The sequence below is a fragment of the Ranitomeya variabilis genome, chromosome 4 (genome assembly GCF_051348905.1).
Source record: "Ranitomeya variabilis isolate aRanVar5 chromosome 4, aRanVar5.hap1, whole genome shotgun sequence".
NCBI lineage: Eukaryota > Metazoa > Chordata > Amphibia > Anura > Dendrobatidae > Ranitomeya > Ranitomeya variabilis.
The window spans coordinates 350,681,722-350,697,502 of record NC_135235.1 but is presented as its reverse complement, the minus strand read 5'-3'; the positions used below and the strand labels follow the sequence as shown (position 1 = coordinate 350,697,502).

The 15,781-nt window shown below is 48.6% G+C and overlaps 1 protein-coding gene across 1 annotated transcript; it reads left to right on the top strand.

Moving 5' to 3' along the window:
• The first annotated feature begins 230 nt into the window (after positions 1–230).
• Positions 231–3,208, top strand: LOC143764757 (uncharacterized). Its single transcript, XM_077250688.1, has 4 exons — positions 231–373; positions 694–889; positions 1,043–1,205; positions 1,962–3,208. Exons 2-4 carry the CDS (start codon positions 793–795, stop codon positions 2,974–2,976), a joined length of 1,275 nt encoding a protein of 424 aa, XP_077106803.1. The 5' UTR covers positions 231–373; positions 694–792; the 3' UTR covers positions 2,977–3,208.
• Positions 3,209–15,781: the final 12,573 nt, after the last annotated feature.

The window sequence follows — 15,781 nt, the reverse complement described above, 5'->3', positions numbered from 1 at the left end:
GTTTCTTCTATTGTCTTCTCTTGTAATGTATGGCGTTGTGGTGTCGCTTTTTGAGTTTGCATTGTCCTATCAGTCAACAGTCAATTGTGGTTGTTTTAATGTTTTATTGTATGTGGCATTGCTTTGAATGTGATTTTTTGCTCATTTTTTCATTGCAGAGCAAACTTGCAATAATGGCGAGTTCTCCAGCATCTGGCCAATCGGCGAGGGGGAGTGCGGTGAGTAATTATGTCCAGTTGCTTACTATTCGCTGCCATTTGTAGCATTGTCACTAATTTTTGTATACATTTTTTTACAGGCTTCTTCAAGTGAGGGGGAAGGCACACAGCGGGAGCAGGGAGATCGGTGCCAAGATGGGTCGTCAGGCCGGCAAGTGAGTATTTGTTGTTTTTTTTTTATCTTTTTTTTTTTTGTGGCATCCTGCTGGGAGGAACATTAGGAGCAACCTGGTTTCACTAGGGCTGTTTACTAAGCTTAATTACATATAGCTTTTCAGGGCAGCAAGTATTTGGGGGAAGGTAACATACAGTTGAACTCCCTGCACAAAAACATTCAAAAATACAGGTTTAGAAACCATCAATATACATACATAAAATGGCAAAGGATAGGGCAAAGGTACAAATCATGCCAGGTGCTGATGATGGTTGTTTATATTTGCCTATTTGTAACCTTTTTGTTTTCTATTTTTTCTAGGTTTCACAACGGGACCACAGGGAGAGTATCGATGTGGAGCTCCTGATCTCCAGCATCCAGGAGCGTGGCCCGTTGTGGGACAGCCGTGACCCCCGGCACATGGACCAGGTGGTTTCTAGGCGTTTGTGGGCAGAGGTGGCAAAGTCGCTGTGGGATGGCTTTGACAGTGCCTCCGCCAAGGACAAAGGCACCTTTAGTGAGTATTGCTGATACGCTGCTATGACCCATCTTGCCAGGATAAACACAACCGTGTGTGATGCTATCAACGCCTAAACTTTGCATCACACACGGTTGTTTTATCATTTTAAAATGCTACATATGTAACCTTTTTTTTTCTTTGCATTCACAGTGACAAAGTTGAGGACCAGATGGCGATCCATGAAGGACCGTTTCAATAAGGGGCTGCGTGCTGAGGAGGAGCAATCGAGGAGTGGTGCTGCTGCGGCCAAGTCGGTTCCATATAAATACAACCGACAATTACAGTTCCTAAGACCAATCCTTGGCCGCCGACAGTAAGTATTTTGTCCACATACCATATTGCACATTGGACATTGCCCAGACACATATATTGCACAGCCACATAGTACATTGCCCAGCCACGTACATTGTGCATCCACACACATAGTATGTTTGCAGGCCACTATATCGCAGCCACATAGTACACGTTCTAGCCACGTATCCACATAGTACATTTCCCAGGCACATAGTGTCTTGGCCATCAATGTAGTCAGCGTAGCATATTGGCCATCCACGGTATTTTTTTTAGGTTAAGCGAGAGTCCTTGTAGTCCATGACAGGTTACGTTCTGAGTCAGTGTAGTTCTGATCGCAGGAATAATGATGACGTCTCGATCACAAGATCCTAACGTCATGGACATTCCTGCGATCAGATCAGCAAAGTTTTTTTTTGTTTTTTTTTTTAAATTTTTTTTTTATAGACCTTAAATTTTCTATTATTTTTGAGACATAGACGGCATCTTGAAATTATTATTTCACACCAAAATTTTTTCAAAATATGACAGGGGTATGCATTGCCTTTGGCAGAGGGAATGTACAGTCATTTTCTGCCGTCGGTATGTCCATGATTGTTATCGTGAGCCCTAATGGTCAGCTGGCGATAACAATCAGCAATTTATTATAGGCCACACAGAGTGAGAGACAGGGGATTGTAATGTTTTGTTGTGTCATGTAATGAACATTTTTTTACAGGAGTTGGCGTATGTGATAGTTTATTAATTGAAGACTAATTTTTACATTATCTTTTCACAGGACACACAGCAGCACCCTCCAGCGAGCTCCCCCCTGTGAAGCGGAACTTCATGGATCGCCATCTGAGCCGTCACAGCCATCCCACAGCGACAGCAGGCCTGCACCACCATCATCTGGAGAACCGGCTGCCGGTACGTCAGGTTTTCCCCTGCCCGAGGCCTCTGGCGCACCTTCGTTCGGGAATTCCCGACAGCGCCAGCGGGCCTCGGACAGGTCAGTCATGCCTGAATTTTTGCACTTGGGCACGGTGTTCCAGAACGGTTTCAAGGCGTTGAGAGATGAAATGTCCAGTATGGGACGGCGCCTTGAAATCCTGGAAGCCGAGCTCACAAATCCGGCAAAACATTTTTTAAGCACAATTGCTAAGGGCATGGTGGAAAACCTTACGCCGGAACTCCAGATTTCGGTGATGCAGGACTGCCACAATTCTTACGTGAGGGCTCTGCAGCAGTCTCGGGTCGCGCAGTCAGCGACACTGCCCGTAGTGCCGTCGCTGGCTAGCGTGACTCCGACTACTGCTGCAGAGTCACTCCAGCCACCCCACCCTGGTCCAAGTGCCGGGCGACGCCACCACAGCCACCATACCAGTGTGCGGCCCACTCCTGCTCCTGCCAGGCCCTCATCCTCCCGTAGGAGTGCTTCTGGGGGAGATGCCGCCGAAGGCAGGGAAAAAAAAAAAAGAAAACATAAGAGGAGGCACACAGACACACACCCAGAGGCACAGGTTCTGGCTGCTCCAGGACACACACCATCTCGTCGTGGCTCTAGCCACAGCAGGAGCAGCCAGGGCCAACCAAGCCAAAAAAGAAGGCGGCTTGTGTTGCCTCCTCCCTCCTCCACTGACGAGGCGGTCTCCCCAGTGTACCCTGCGGGGGGTTTGGACCTGCCCTCAAGCCTCCTTCAGTATGGCGGCTCCTCCTCCTCTACCACTCCCACTCTCAGGTCCAGAACTCGAAGCTACCGGTCACCGCTGGTAGCGGATGTTGATCCACCCTCGGATGTTGATACCCCCTAATTTGCTTTTCCCTTTTTTTCTGTTTCCCCCCAATAAAAATTTATTTTTTTGTATACAATATTTGGTCTTCTTTTCAAGTACAATGCTCGGTAATTCACTCCGTGCGCCGTTTATTTGTGCTTCAAACGCCTCATATATGCAATGTCAGACAGTATTTTTGGATTTTTTAATTTGACCGTTTCTTTGGGTGTCGTTCATTGCTGTATGAGGTGTTTCCAAACACTAAAGTGTATGAGTTATTTTCAAAGAAAAAGGGTATGTGTCCACGCTCAGAATTGCATCCGAATTTGGTCCGGATTTTAATTCAATATTTGTAGCCAAAACCAGGCGTGGGTAATAAATACAGCAGTGGAGCATATGTTTCTATTCTACTTTTCCTAATTGTTCCACTCCTGGTTTTGGCTTACAAATATTGATGAAAAAACCTGAGCAATTCAGGATGCAATCCTGAACGTGGACACATACTGTAAAGGTACCTTCACACTTAACAATGCTGCAGCAAAACAGACAACGATGCAATTCACTGCAGCATCGCTATTTGGGAGCTGGAGAGCTGTCTGTGTGACCGCTCTCCAGCGACCAACGATGCCGAGGTCCCCGGGTAACCATGTTAAACATCGGGTTGCTAAGCGCAGGGCGCACTTCCGATGTTTACCCTGGTTACCAGTGTAAAATGAAAAAAAAAAAAAAATATTCACAATCGCATCCCCCGGCGTCAGCTTCCCTGCACTGACTGAGTGACGTCCCTCACAGCAACGCTGTGCTGTGCATTCACTTTACGGCCGGCGCTCACTCAGTGCAGGAAGTGGACGCCAGGGGACGCGAAGATGAGTATATTTATTTTTATTTTTTAGTTTACAATTAACACTGGTAACCACGGTAAACATAAGCGCGACCATGCGCTTGGTAACCCGTTGTTTACCCTGGTTACCAGTGTAAAACATCGCTGGTATCGTTGATTTTGCTGTCAAACACAACGATACACGGCGATCTGACAAACAAATAAATATGGTATGGTATAAATTTTGTCTTGGAAGCATGGTAGAAAACGTAAGAAATTTTTTTTATTAAAACACAACATTTTAAAAACAAAGGTTTACAAGTTTTTTAGATAAGGCACATTTACATTGGTGAACTATTTTTAGCATAGTCACACCAGAATACAGTCCAACAGTTTATTACACCATTGAATCTTGCCATGACAGACGGCCAACATCTGACACAAAATAGGCCGCAAAACGGTCCCTCATCTGCGCAATTTCCACGCTTGACCTCAGAGGATGATCATGGAAATTGGGCAATGGGTTGGCTATGGTTTCATCCAGATCAACGTTCAGTCTCTCTTTGGCCAGAATAAAATTGTGGAGAACCACACACGCCTTCACCACCTCATCCACTGTCTCAGTTTTCAGATTAATGGCGGATCCTAATATCCGCCATTTAGAGACAAGGATGCCAAAGGCGCACTCCACAGTCCTTCTGGCCCTGGACAGTCTGTAATTGAACACCCTTTTCGTGTGGTCCAAGCCCCGACTTGAGTAGGGTTTCAATAGGTTGGCAGACATTTGGAATGCCTCATCCCCAACCACAACAAATGGCATCGCAGGGCCTTCGGTGTGGGGAAGAGGTCGTGGCTGGGGGAAATTGAAATTGTTGCCATATAATTTTTGGCCCATATCAGACTCTTTGAATGTGCGCGAGTCATTTGACCGGCCAAAAGCACCAATGTCGACTGCCAGAAAACGGCAGTCCGCACCGGCAATTGCCATCAGCACAGTGGAAAAATATTTTTTGTAGTTATAGAAAAGGGATCCACTTTTCCCTGGCTTGGTAATACGAATGTGCTTGCCATCCACCGCGCCAATACAGTTTGGAAACGAACACACTTCCTCAAATTTCTCGGCGTTGGCCAACCAGATATCGCTTGTAGGGACGGGTAAAAATTCTTCCCGGAGGTTATCCCACAAAGCGCGGCAGGTCTCAGCAATAATTCCCGAGAGAGTGGAGACTCCAATCCGGAACTGAAATTGAAGGGATCGCAAGGTCTCTCCGGTAGCCAGGAAACTGCCAAGAAGATAAAGAAATTACATTAGTACATTGCAATTTATAAGGGTATGTCTCCACTGTCCGGAGACGCGGCGCTATCGTTGCAGCGGCGAAGCCGGTCGGCGATAAGCCCCGCCCCCTTCCTGGGACGCAATGGTGCCGGATGTGTACAGTACACATCCGGGATCATCGCACCCCTCGCCGTAGGGCCCTGTGATATACCTTGCGTCCCCGCAAGGTGTACGGACATGCTGTGTTCTGAAAAGACGCGCAGCATGTCCGGAGTCGCAGGGCCTCCGCGTGCGGGTTTCCACGCATAGTGGAGACGGGATTTCATAAAATCCCCTCCACTATGCTGGAACATCTGGACGCTGCTTGTTTGACGCTGCAGCGTCAAACAAGCTTACTGACCGTAGAAACACAGCCTAAAAGTACATTGACCATACCACCCCCAACAAAAATTAAGAAAAAAAAAAAAAAAAAAGGGAAGATGTGAACGTAGCCGAACATATCTCAAGTCATTCAAACAGCTACATACCGTAGAGTCACCAGCAGCCGCTCCTCTGCGGATATAGCTCTCCGGAGCTGAGTATCCTGCCTGCTGATGGCTCCTTCCACCCGACGCAGAAGATACCGGAAGCTCTCCTGAGACATCCTGGTGTACTCGAAATACTTCTCCAGGTTCTCATTCAGTTCGCCAAACAAGCTATGGTATGCTCCACGGCTCTCCCGGACTTCCAAGATAGGGTGTATCCAAAATCTGCGATGAATCCATCTCCGTTTTTCTCTTTCTCTTTGATGAGCACAGGCGACAGCATAGGCATGAGCCAAGGCTAAATCCATCTCCATATCCATGATAACACTGTCCAAGGGACGCTCCATCATGAATACCAGCAAATGGGAGGAATTCATGTCTGCCATGGTATATATACACAATTACATAAACACCAACCCTCTTCTAGCCATTGGTGGCCCTTATCTATTGTGTAGACACTTTTTTTGGTGGGTGGGATGAAGAATGACTCACTGCACAAAAAACGCATGCGGCGCAAAACGCTGCGTTTTTTGTTGGAAACGCAACTGCGTTTACAAAAAACGCTGCGTTTTGCGCCGCATGCGTTGAACGCATGCGGCGCAAAACGCATCGTTGTGCATGCGTTGTGTTGCGTTTTTGTCTGCGTTGTGCGTTGCGGCGGCGACGCTGCGGCGCACACCGCAAATGTGAACGTAGCCTTAACGGATCCGTTTTTTTGACGGATCCGTTACTTGGGGGTTGTCTGGGAAAAGTATCTACTTTTTGGAGCATGCGCAATTGAAAAAGTGGATTGGGGCGACGGATCCGCCAAAATGACGGTAACAACGGATCCGTCGCGAACCGCCATTTCGGCGTAGACAAAAAACGTTACAATGGCCGTCAATGTCTAGATGACATCCGCCAAATCTCGACGGATCCGTCACATGGCGGATGGAACGGACGACCATCAGCCACAATCCGTCGCTATTGCATGTCTATGGGAAAATAGCGGAACCGCCAAAAAAAATGGCGGATCCGCTATTTGATGAAAATGGCCGTTTCAGACTGACGCCAAAAGACTGAAGTGTGAAAGAGGCCTAACCCTAATGCCAACCCGATCCATAATCCTAATCACAACCCTAAGGATAATCGCAACCCTAACCTCAAAACAACCATAACCCTAATCAGAACCCTAAATCCAACACACCCCTAATCCTAATCTCAACCCTAACCTCAAACCTAACCCTAATCCCAATACACCCCTAATCCCAACCCTACCCTTAACCCTAATCCCAAACCTAACCGTAATCCCAAACGTAACCCTAATGCCAACCCTAATCCAAACCCTATTTCCAACCCTAACCCTAACTTTAGCCGCAACCCTAGTCCTAACTTTAGCCCCAACTCTAACTATAGCCCTAACTTTAGCCCCAACCCTAACCCTAACCCTAAATTTAGCCCCAGCCCTAACCCTAAATTTAGCCCCAACCCTAACCCTAAATTTAGCTCCAACCCTAACTCTAAATTTAGCCCCAACCCTAACCCTAACCCTAACCCTAGCCCTAGCCCTAACCCTAGCCCTAGCCCTAACCCTAACCCTAACCCTAACCCTAATTTTAGCCCCAACTCTTCTCTCCTACCGGCCGGCAGATGGCAGCAGAGAGCGGGCGCACTGCGCATGCGCACGCCATTTTCTTTCTATAGGAAGAAGCCGGCCGGCAGGAGAAGACACAGGAGGACCCAGGGACACTGGTGCCAGTCATTGTCACTGGCTACCCATCCACTCCAGAATCCAGTACAAAACTACTACCCTCATCCACAAAGCACTCCATGGCTCAGCACCACCCTACATCTCCTCTCTGGTCTCAGTCTACCAACCTACCCGTGCCCTCCGCTCTGCTAATGACCTCAGGTTAGCATCCTCAATAATCAGAACCTCCCACTCCCGTCTCCAAGACTTTACACGTGCGGCGCCGATTCTTTGGAATGCACTACCTAGGTTAATACAATTAATCCCCAATCCCCACAGTTTTAAGCGTGCCCTAAAAACTCATTTGTTCAGATTGGCCTACCGCATCAACGCATTAACCTAATTATCCCTGTGTGGCCTATTAATAAAAAAACAACAACATAATCAGGTTCCTCCATGTTCTCATACACTTTATGCAGTTAATAGCCTCTGTGTCTGTACTGTTACATACTTAGGCAGTTAACTGGTTCATGCAGCTTTACATGAACACCCGAGCCTTACACTATGGCTGGTCCAAATAACTAAAGCAATTGTTACCATCCACCTCTCGTGTCTCCCCTTTTCCTCATAGATTGTAAGCTTGCGAGCAGGGCCCTCATTCCTACTGGTATCTGTTTTGAACTGTGATTTCTGTTATGCTGTAATGTCTATTGTCTGTATAAGTCCCCTCTATAAGTTGTAAAGCGCTGCGGAATATGTTGGCGCTATATAAATAAAATTATTATTTATTATTATTATTAAGTATGATAGGGTCCCCGAATCCCCCTATTTCTCTGTCCTCTGATGTGCGATCACATCAGAGGACAGAGAATTACACATCACTTTTTTTTTTTTTTTTGCGGTCGCCGGTAAACAGTTAATTACCGGCAATCGCAAAACAGGGGTCGGTAAAAACCGACCCCGATCATGTTCTTTGGGGTCTCGGCTACCCCCAGCAGCCGAGACCCCAAAGATCTCCCAGGTGCCGGCCAGCGGGCGCACTCCGCGTGTGCCCGCCATTTTTAAGATGGCGGCGCCCATGGGGAACCACGAGGAGCACCGGGGGGGACAGGTGAGTATCGGGGGGGCATCGGGGGTGACCGGGGACCCCATTTCTCTGTCCTCCGATGTGCGATCACATCGGAGGACAGAGAAATTAAATGGGAAATCGCGTTTTTTTTTTTTTTGCGATCGCCGGTAAATGGTTAATTACCGGCGATCGCAACTCGGAGGTCGGTAAAAAAAACCCGAATCATGTTCTCTGGGGTCTCGGCTACCCCCGGTAACCGAGACCCCAGAGAAAATCCGACTCTGGGGGGCGCTATTCACTTTTTCCACAGCGCCGTTAATTAACGGCGCTGTGGTTTAAGTACCCTTAGCGGCCGCCGTTAAAAGGCGTATCGGCGGTCGTTAAGGGGTTAACAGCTACTGCGGTAACATCCACAACTGAGTTTGTGCGCTCGAGAGCCACCAATCTGTCCTCCAGCTGCTGGATGTACCGCAAAGATTGCTGTTTGTCCGCCATTGCTAGCCAGACCCTGGCGGTAGGATTATGTTAGGGCTGGCGGAATGCACCATGTATATTTAGATATTATTATTATTGGTGCGTTCGCAGCCTAGGGTCCACTGTGCAGGAGACAAACCTAGCAAATGGCCGCACAATATGGCGGTATAAGCGAACTCTGTTAATTCACAGAGTCGCACAGAAGGGAAAACGCTGTGCCCTTTTAGTGGAGCACCCCCACAGTCGCTGGGCCGAGGGGTACCCGGTAACGGGCCTCTCTGTCTCGGTTCTGGGATTGTCACGGTGGCTAGACCCGGTCCGTGACCCTGCTGAGGGGCGTCCAGTGAAAGTTGAGAATGATGTGGTGTGGTGCAGGTCACGATGAATAACGAGGACACCAGGTTGCAGTCTCTTTACCTCTTTACTGAAGGCTTCAGGATCCTCAATCCAGAGTATGGTTAACAGGGCTGTCTGAGACCGGCCGGTCCGATGGCACCTCCAGAGTTCCCTTTGCAGGTGGAAATCTGTGCCTACCTTCTAGCGCTTGTGTGTTGTAGTCCTTCCCTGCTTAGCACCACGGGATAGTCCTCACAACTGTTGTGTCTGTTTCTGAAGTTCCCTCACAACTGATTCTGATGTTCTTCTCCGTCCCCCAGATGACATGGCTAGGACGCACCCGTATGACGGGTAGGCCTGGAGTTCTTCTGGGACCCCTAGAGGTGCCCCTCTCCAACTGTTGCCCCCTATGTCTGCTTAGGTGATTTGGGTGAGACAGCCCGCCTATAACTGACTGTCCTGCCGTAGGTTTGAAGTAAGGCCTGGAGCTCAATACTTCCTTGGCGTTTCCGGCCACCAGCTACGCGCCTCAGTAGGATGTTGCCTCGGTCTTACAGCACGACTCCTACTGGTGTTTCTCCTTGTTGCGTTGATCTCATTTCTCACTCTTCACAATAAACCTCACTTCTTGTCCTTTCTTGGGGTACCGCCGCAATGAAGTGCAGGCGCGGTCCCGTAACGTTCTTTCTGTTCGCTAGGCCTCTGTCAGGATCCCACCCCTGACAGGGACCCCCTTGAATCTTCCCCTGCAACACACTCTGCCACAGGATGTTGCCTGGTTCCAACACAGTCAGCTTTCTGGCTAACTTCCTATCTAACCCCCAGTTTTACCAGATTGTGAGGAGTGGCCTAATACATAGCACCCTTAGCTCCCCCTGGAGGCCAGACTGTGAAGTGTATTGGTGTCTGTGATACCTGGTCAGGTGAACTCCTTCAGTGCCATCAGACGTACCAATACCGCCCTTAGCGGCGGAGCATCAGTACTGCAATGACCAGGACTCTGGGGCGCTGCATTAGCGTCACAGGGGAACACAGCTGCCTAACAGAGCAAAAGCAATCAGTGGTCAGGGAGTAGCAAGCACACAAACACCTCCTCTCTGGTGGAGCCGGAATTCTAATAGCTTTACTCCAGCCCTGAATTCACCATACAAACTCCTCACTGGAGGTGCCGGTATTCTAGTGGCTTATTTCAGCCGGACCCTGACCACAAGCAGACAAGACCACTGAATAGCTAAAGCTCATAGCATAAGCTGATCCTAGCGCATGGCTGTGCAGCCATGCAAATCTTATATAGCTGCAGCAGACAAGGACCTTCCAAGTGGTCCAATGGGAGCTGCTACAGGACCTGAGCGTGTGACCCCAGACCTCTAATGGAAGGTCCTCCCTTGGGCATGCTCAGTAGAAGGACAGCAGGACTATGTCCCAGAAGCGACTCCTCACCGCTGACCAGTACTGGCTATAATGGCAGAACCTGGAAGAACAGTACTAACCAGGCGCAGAGTATCTGCCTGAGCCAGACACTGGGACCAACGTCTCGGCTGAGCAGGCTCCACTGCGGCTGGAGAAGGATGTGAGACCGTAGAGGAGATGGCTCGAGATTCCCCCTGTGCAGAGGTGGGAACTCGACTCCTAACATTACCCCCCCACATAGGGCCCCCCTCCTTGGACCTCACTACAATCAAAGACAGTAATGAGCTGCAGAGCTTGAATATGCTCAGCAGGCTCCCAGAACCTGTCCTCTGGGCCATAAAGCTTCCAATCCACCAAATAAAATTTCTTGCCATGAACCACCTTGCACTCCAAAATAATGTTCACCTCGTAATCGTCCATAGACGAACCCGATGTCCCGGAAGATGACTCGGAAAACTTGGACATGTGTACGGGCTTTAGGAGGGACACATGAAAGGTGTCGGTGGTACCTAGGCGTGGAGGAAGACCCAGACAGTAAACCACAGGGTTAACCTGTTCGAGGACCTTAAAGAGACCCAAGTAGCGAGGTGCAAACTTAGTGGACTCAACTCGCAGCCTGATGTTATGTGCGGAGAGCAACACTAAATCGCCAGGAGCAAAGGTCGGAGCGGGGCCCCGGTGTGCATCGGCGAAGGACCTCATTCTCTCCTTGGAGGCCCGGATGGCATCCTGAGTATGGTCCCAAATGTCCCGTGCCTCCACAGCCCAGTCTGCCAGCCTGGAGTCGGCGGAAGACATAGGCATAGGCACAGGAACCGCGGATGCTGACCGTAGTTAAGGAGCAATGGGGTCTGCCCAGTGGAGTCGGCTATGGCATTGTTCAGCGCAAACTCTGCCCACGGTAGCAAGGATGCCCAGTCATCCTACCTGGCTGAAACAAAATGTCGCAGATATGTGACCAAGGCCTGGTTGGCCCTCTCTGCCAACCCATTCATCTCGGGATGGTATGCTGAAGAGAGATTCAACTCGATGCTGAGTAGACGACAAAGCTCTCTCAAGTACCAAGACGCAAACTGGGGACCCCGGTCACTGACAATTTTGTCCGGCAGACCGTGTAGGCAGAAAATGTGTTTTATAAAGAACGCTGCCAAGGCCCGTGCAGAAAGTAGCCATGGAAGTGGCACCAATTGCACCATTTTAGAGAAATGGCCGGTGATTACCCAAATGATGGTGCAGCCACGAGACTTGGGTAAGCTCACCACAAAGTCCATCCCGACCATCTCCCAGGGCCTGTCTGCCACCGGCAGGGGATAAAGTAACCCAGCTGCCCGTTGTCGAGGAAACTTATTTTTGACACAGGAGACACACGTCCGAATATAGTCTCTGACATCACGGGCCATATGCAGCCACCAGTACATCCTCGCCAGAAGCTCAGATGTCCTTTTGGTCCCAAAGTGTTCACCCACCCTGGATGAGTGAGCCCAACAGAGAACCTCCAGTCGCAAATTTGATGGCACGAAAGTCTTGCCCAGGGCCACAGACTCTAGCGAAACCGGAGCAACGGTCCTCAGGCTCTCAGAAGGGACAATTAGCTGAGGCTCCTCCTTCTCCTTCTCTGCTGATGACACTACGGAGCGGGAGAGAGCATCGGCACAAATGTTCTTCTCCCCGGAGAGAAGATGGAGGGTGAAATGGAACCAGGAGAAGAACAGAGACCATCTGGCCTGGCGAGAATTTAGCCGCTGGGCAGTCTGAATATAGACCAAGTTCTTGTGGTCGGTGTAAACTTGGAAGGGAAAGCAAGCCCCCTCCAGGAGGTGTCTCCACTCCGAGAAGGCCAACATCATAGCTAGCAACTCCCTGTCCCCGATGGAATAATTCCTTTCTGCCGGTGTGAAGGTCTTAGAGAAAAAGAAGCAAGGATTCTTCTGAACTTGAGCATCCTTTTGGAATAGGACTGCTCCAGCACAACAGATGAGGCATCCACCTCCATTATGAAAGGTTTATCTACATCGGGGCAATGTTGAATGGGAGCGCTAGTAAAGTGGAACTTAATAGAGAGGAAGGCCTTGGAGACCTCCTCCGACCACAATTTAGGATTTGCTCCCTTTTTGGTGAGGGCAATCAAAGGAGCTACCAAAGTTGAGAAGTGAGGAATGAACTGGTGATTGTAATTAATGAACCCCATAAAGCGCTGCACCACTTTGAGAGAATGGGGTTCCTGCCAGTCCATCACAGCCTGTAGCTTGGCAGGATCCATAGCCAATCCTTGGGCCAAGATGATATAGCCCAGGAAAGACAAAGACTCCTGCTCAAACACACACTTCTCCAACTTGGCAGAGAGGGAATTTGCCAGTAGGAGGACGAAGACTTTGCAAACATCTCTCCAGTGGGAGTCTATATCTGGAGAGGAGATGAGAATATTATCCAGGTAGACTACAACCGAGGTGGAGAGCATATCCCAGAAGATATTGTTTACAAAGTCTTGGAAAACGGAGGGGACATTACAGGGCCCGAAGGGCATCACCAGGTATTCATAGTGCCCATCCCTGGTGTTAAAAGCTGTCTTCCATTGGTCCCCCTCACAGATGCGAGTCAGGTTGTAAGCACCCCGCAGATCTAGATTAGTAAACACTTTTGCTCCCTGAAGCCTGTCAAATAGCTCAGATATCAGGGGCAATGGGTACTTGTTCTTAACGGTGATGGCGTTAACACCCCTGTAATCTATGCATGGACACAATTCTCCGTTCTTCTTCTGCACAAAGAAGAACCCAGCCCCTGCAGGTGACACAGACTTCCCAATGAATCCCCTTGCCAGATTCTCCTGGATGTACTGAGACATTGCCTCTGTCTCTGGGAGAGACAATGGGTAGACTCGACCCTGGGGTTGCTCAGCACCAGGCAAGAGGTCAATAGGACAGTCATAGGGGCGGTAAGGCAGAAGGGTCTCCGCAGCCCTTTTGGAGAACACGTCTGCATAGGGCCAATATTGCTTGGGGAGAGAGGAGAGATCTGTGGGTACCTCAGTAATAGGAACCTGAATGCATTCACTCTGACATCTACCCTCACATGATTTACTCCATCCCAAAATTTTCCCTGAGGACCACTCTATATGAGGAGAGTTGTACCGTAGCCAAGGTATCCATAACAGGACCTCATCAATTCCCCCAGGAATGATGAGCAGAGACATTATCTCCTGATGAGATGGCGACATGGATAGAGTAAATGGGATGGTCTGGTGTGTAATCTGTGAGGGCAATGTCGACCCATTCACCACTCGTACAGTCACTGGGTGGGCGAGCATCACCAGAGGTATTGCATGTCATTGGGCGAAGGCAGAAGACATAAAATTGCCCTCCGCCCTGGAATCCATGCAAAGCTCTACCGAATGAGTGGATGGGCCAATGGGAATTGTCTCCTTAAAGGACAATTTGGAGGCAAACGTCGCTGTGTCTAGTGTACCTCCACCTACTACCACTAGACACTGATGTTTCCCCGACCGTTTGGACATCTGGTGGAAAGATGTCTTATCTGCTGGCAAACATGACAGACCCTAAGTGCATGAGCGGCCCGGGACTTAAATCCAACTCGTGACATCTACATGGACTCATGTGACTCAGGTGCCTGGACTGGAGAATCCAAAGGTTTGGTGAAGGTGGGAGCCAGCCGAAACCCCTGCCTACACTGGGCTCGCTCTAACCTCCGCTCGTTAAAATGGAGGTCAATACGAGTAGACACAGCTATTAGCTCCTCCAGTGTGGCGGGAATCTCCCTAGTGGCCAGAGCGTCCTTAACATGGTCAGCCAGCCCCTCCAAAATATAGGGATGAGGGCTTTATCCGACCACTCCAGCTCAGATGCTAAGGTGTGGAAGTGGATGGCAAAATGGCTGACCAAGGACGAGCCCTGAGTCAATGCCAACAGTTGGAGTGCCGTATCATGGGTGACTCGAGGTCCTAAAAAGGTCTGTTTCAGGGTGCTTAGGAACAGCGGAGCACTGTGCACCACATGATCGGCACACTCCCACAGCGGCGTAGCCCACTCCAACGCCCTGTCTGACGGAAGAGACATAATGAATCCCACCTTTGCCCGCTCTGCATTGAAGCATGCAGCCAGGAGCTCGAGGTGTATAGAGCACTGGCTCATGAAACCCCTACAAGATTTGCCATCACCAGAAGATTTTTCTGGTAGCAGGAGGCGAGATAGGGTCGGAGCAGGGGTGGCAGTGAACAAAGTTGCTGCAGCCACGCTAGCAGCCTTAACCCCTTAGTGACAGAGCCAATTTGGTACTTAATGACCAGGCCAATTTTTACAATTCTGACCACTGTCACTTTATGAGGTTATAACTCTGGAACGCTTCAACGGATCCTGCTGATTCTGAGATTGTTTTTTCGTGACATATTGTACTTCATGTTAGTTGTAACATTTCTTCGATATTACTTGCGATTATTTTTGAAAAAAATGGAAATATGGCAAAAAAAATTAAAATTTAGCAATTTTCTAAATTTGGATTTTTATGCCCTTAAATCAGAGAGATATGTCACAAAAAATAGTTAATAAATAACATTTTCCACATGTCTACTTTACATCAGCACAATTTTGGAACCAAATTTTTTTTTTGTTAGGGAGTTATAAGGGTTAAAAGTTGACCAGCAATTTCTCATTTTTACAACACCATTTTTTTTTTAGGGACCACATCACATTTGAAGTCATTTTGAGGGGTCAATATGATAGAAAATAACCAAGTGTGACACCATTCTAAAAACTGCACCCCTCAAGGTGCTCAAAACCACATTCAAGAAGTTTATTAACCCTTTAAGTGCTTCACAGGAACTGAAACAACGTGGAAGGCAAAAATGAACATTTAACTTTTTTTTGCAAACATTTTGCTTCAGAACCATTTTTTTTTATTTTCACAAGTGTAAAAACAGAAATTTAACCATAAATGTTGTTGTACATTTTCTCCTGAATACGCTGATACCCCATATGTGGGGGTAAACCACTGTTTGGGCGCACCGCAGAGCTTGGAAGAGAAGGAGCGCCGTTTGACTTTTTCAATGCAGAATTGGCTGGAATTGAGATCGGATGCCATGTCACGTTTAGAGAGCCCCTGGTGTGCCTAAACAGTGGAAACCCCCCACAATTGACCCCAATTTGGAAACTAGACCCCTTAAGGAACTTAACTAGATGTGTGGTGAACACTTTGAGCCCCCAAGTGCTTCACAGAAGTTTATAAAGTAGAGCCGTGAAAATAAAAAATCGCATTT

Excerpts from the sequence above, each read along its gene's own strand:
- LOC143764757 (XM_077250688.1), top strand. The coding sequence starts at position 793 with ATGGACCAGGTGGTTTCTAGGCGTTTGTGGGCAGAGGTGGCAAAGTCG. Across the intron at positions 890-1,042 it reads CAAGGACAAAGGCACCTTTA|TGACAAAGTTGAGGACCAGA; the intron begins GTGAGTATTGCT and ends TTGCATTCACAG. Across the intron at positions 1,206-1,961 it reads CCAATCCTTGGCCGCCGACA|GACACACAGCAGCACCCTCC; the intron begins GTAAGTATTTTG and ends ATCTTTTCACAG.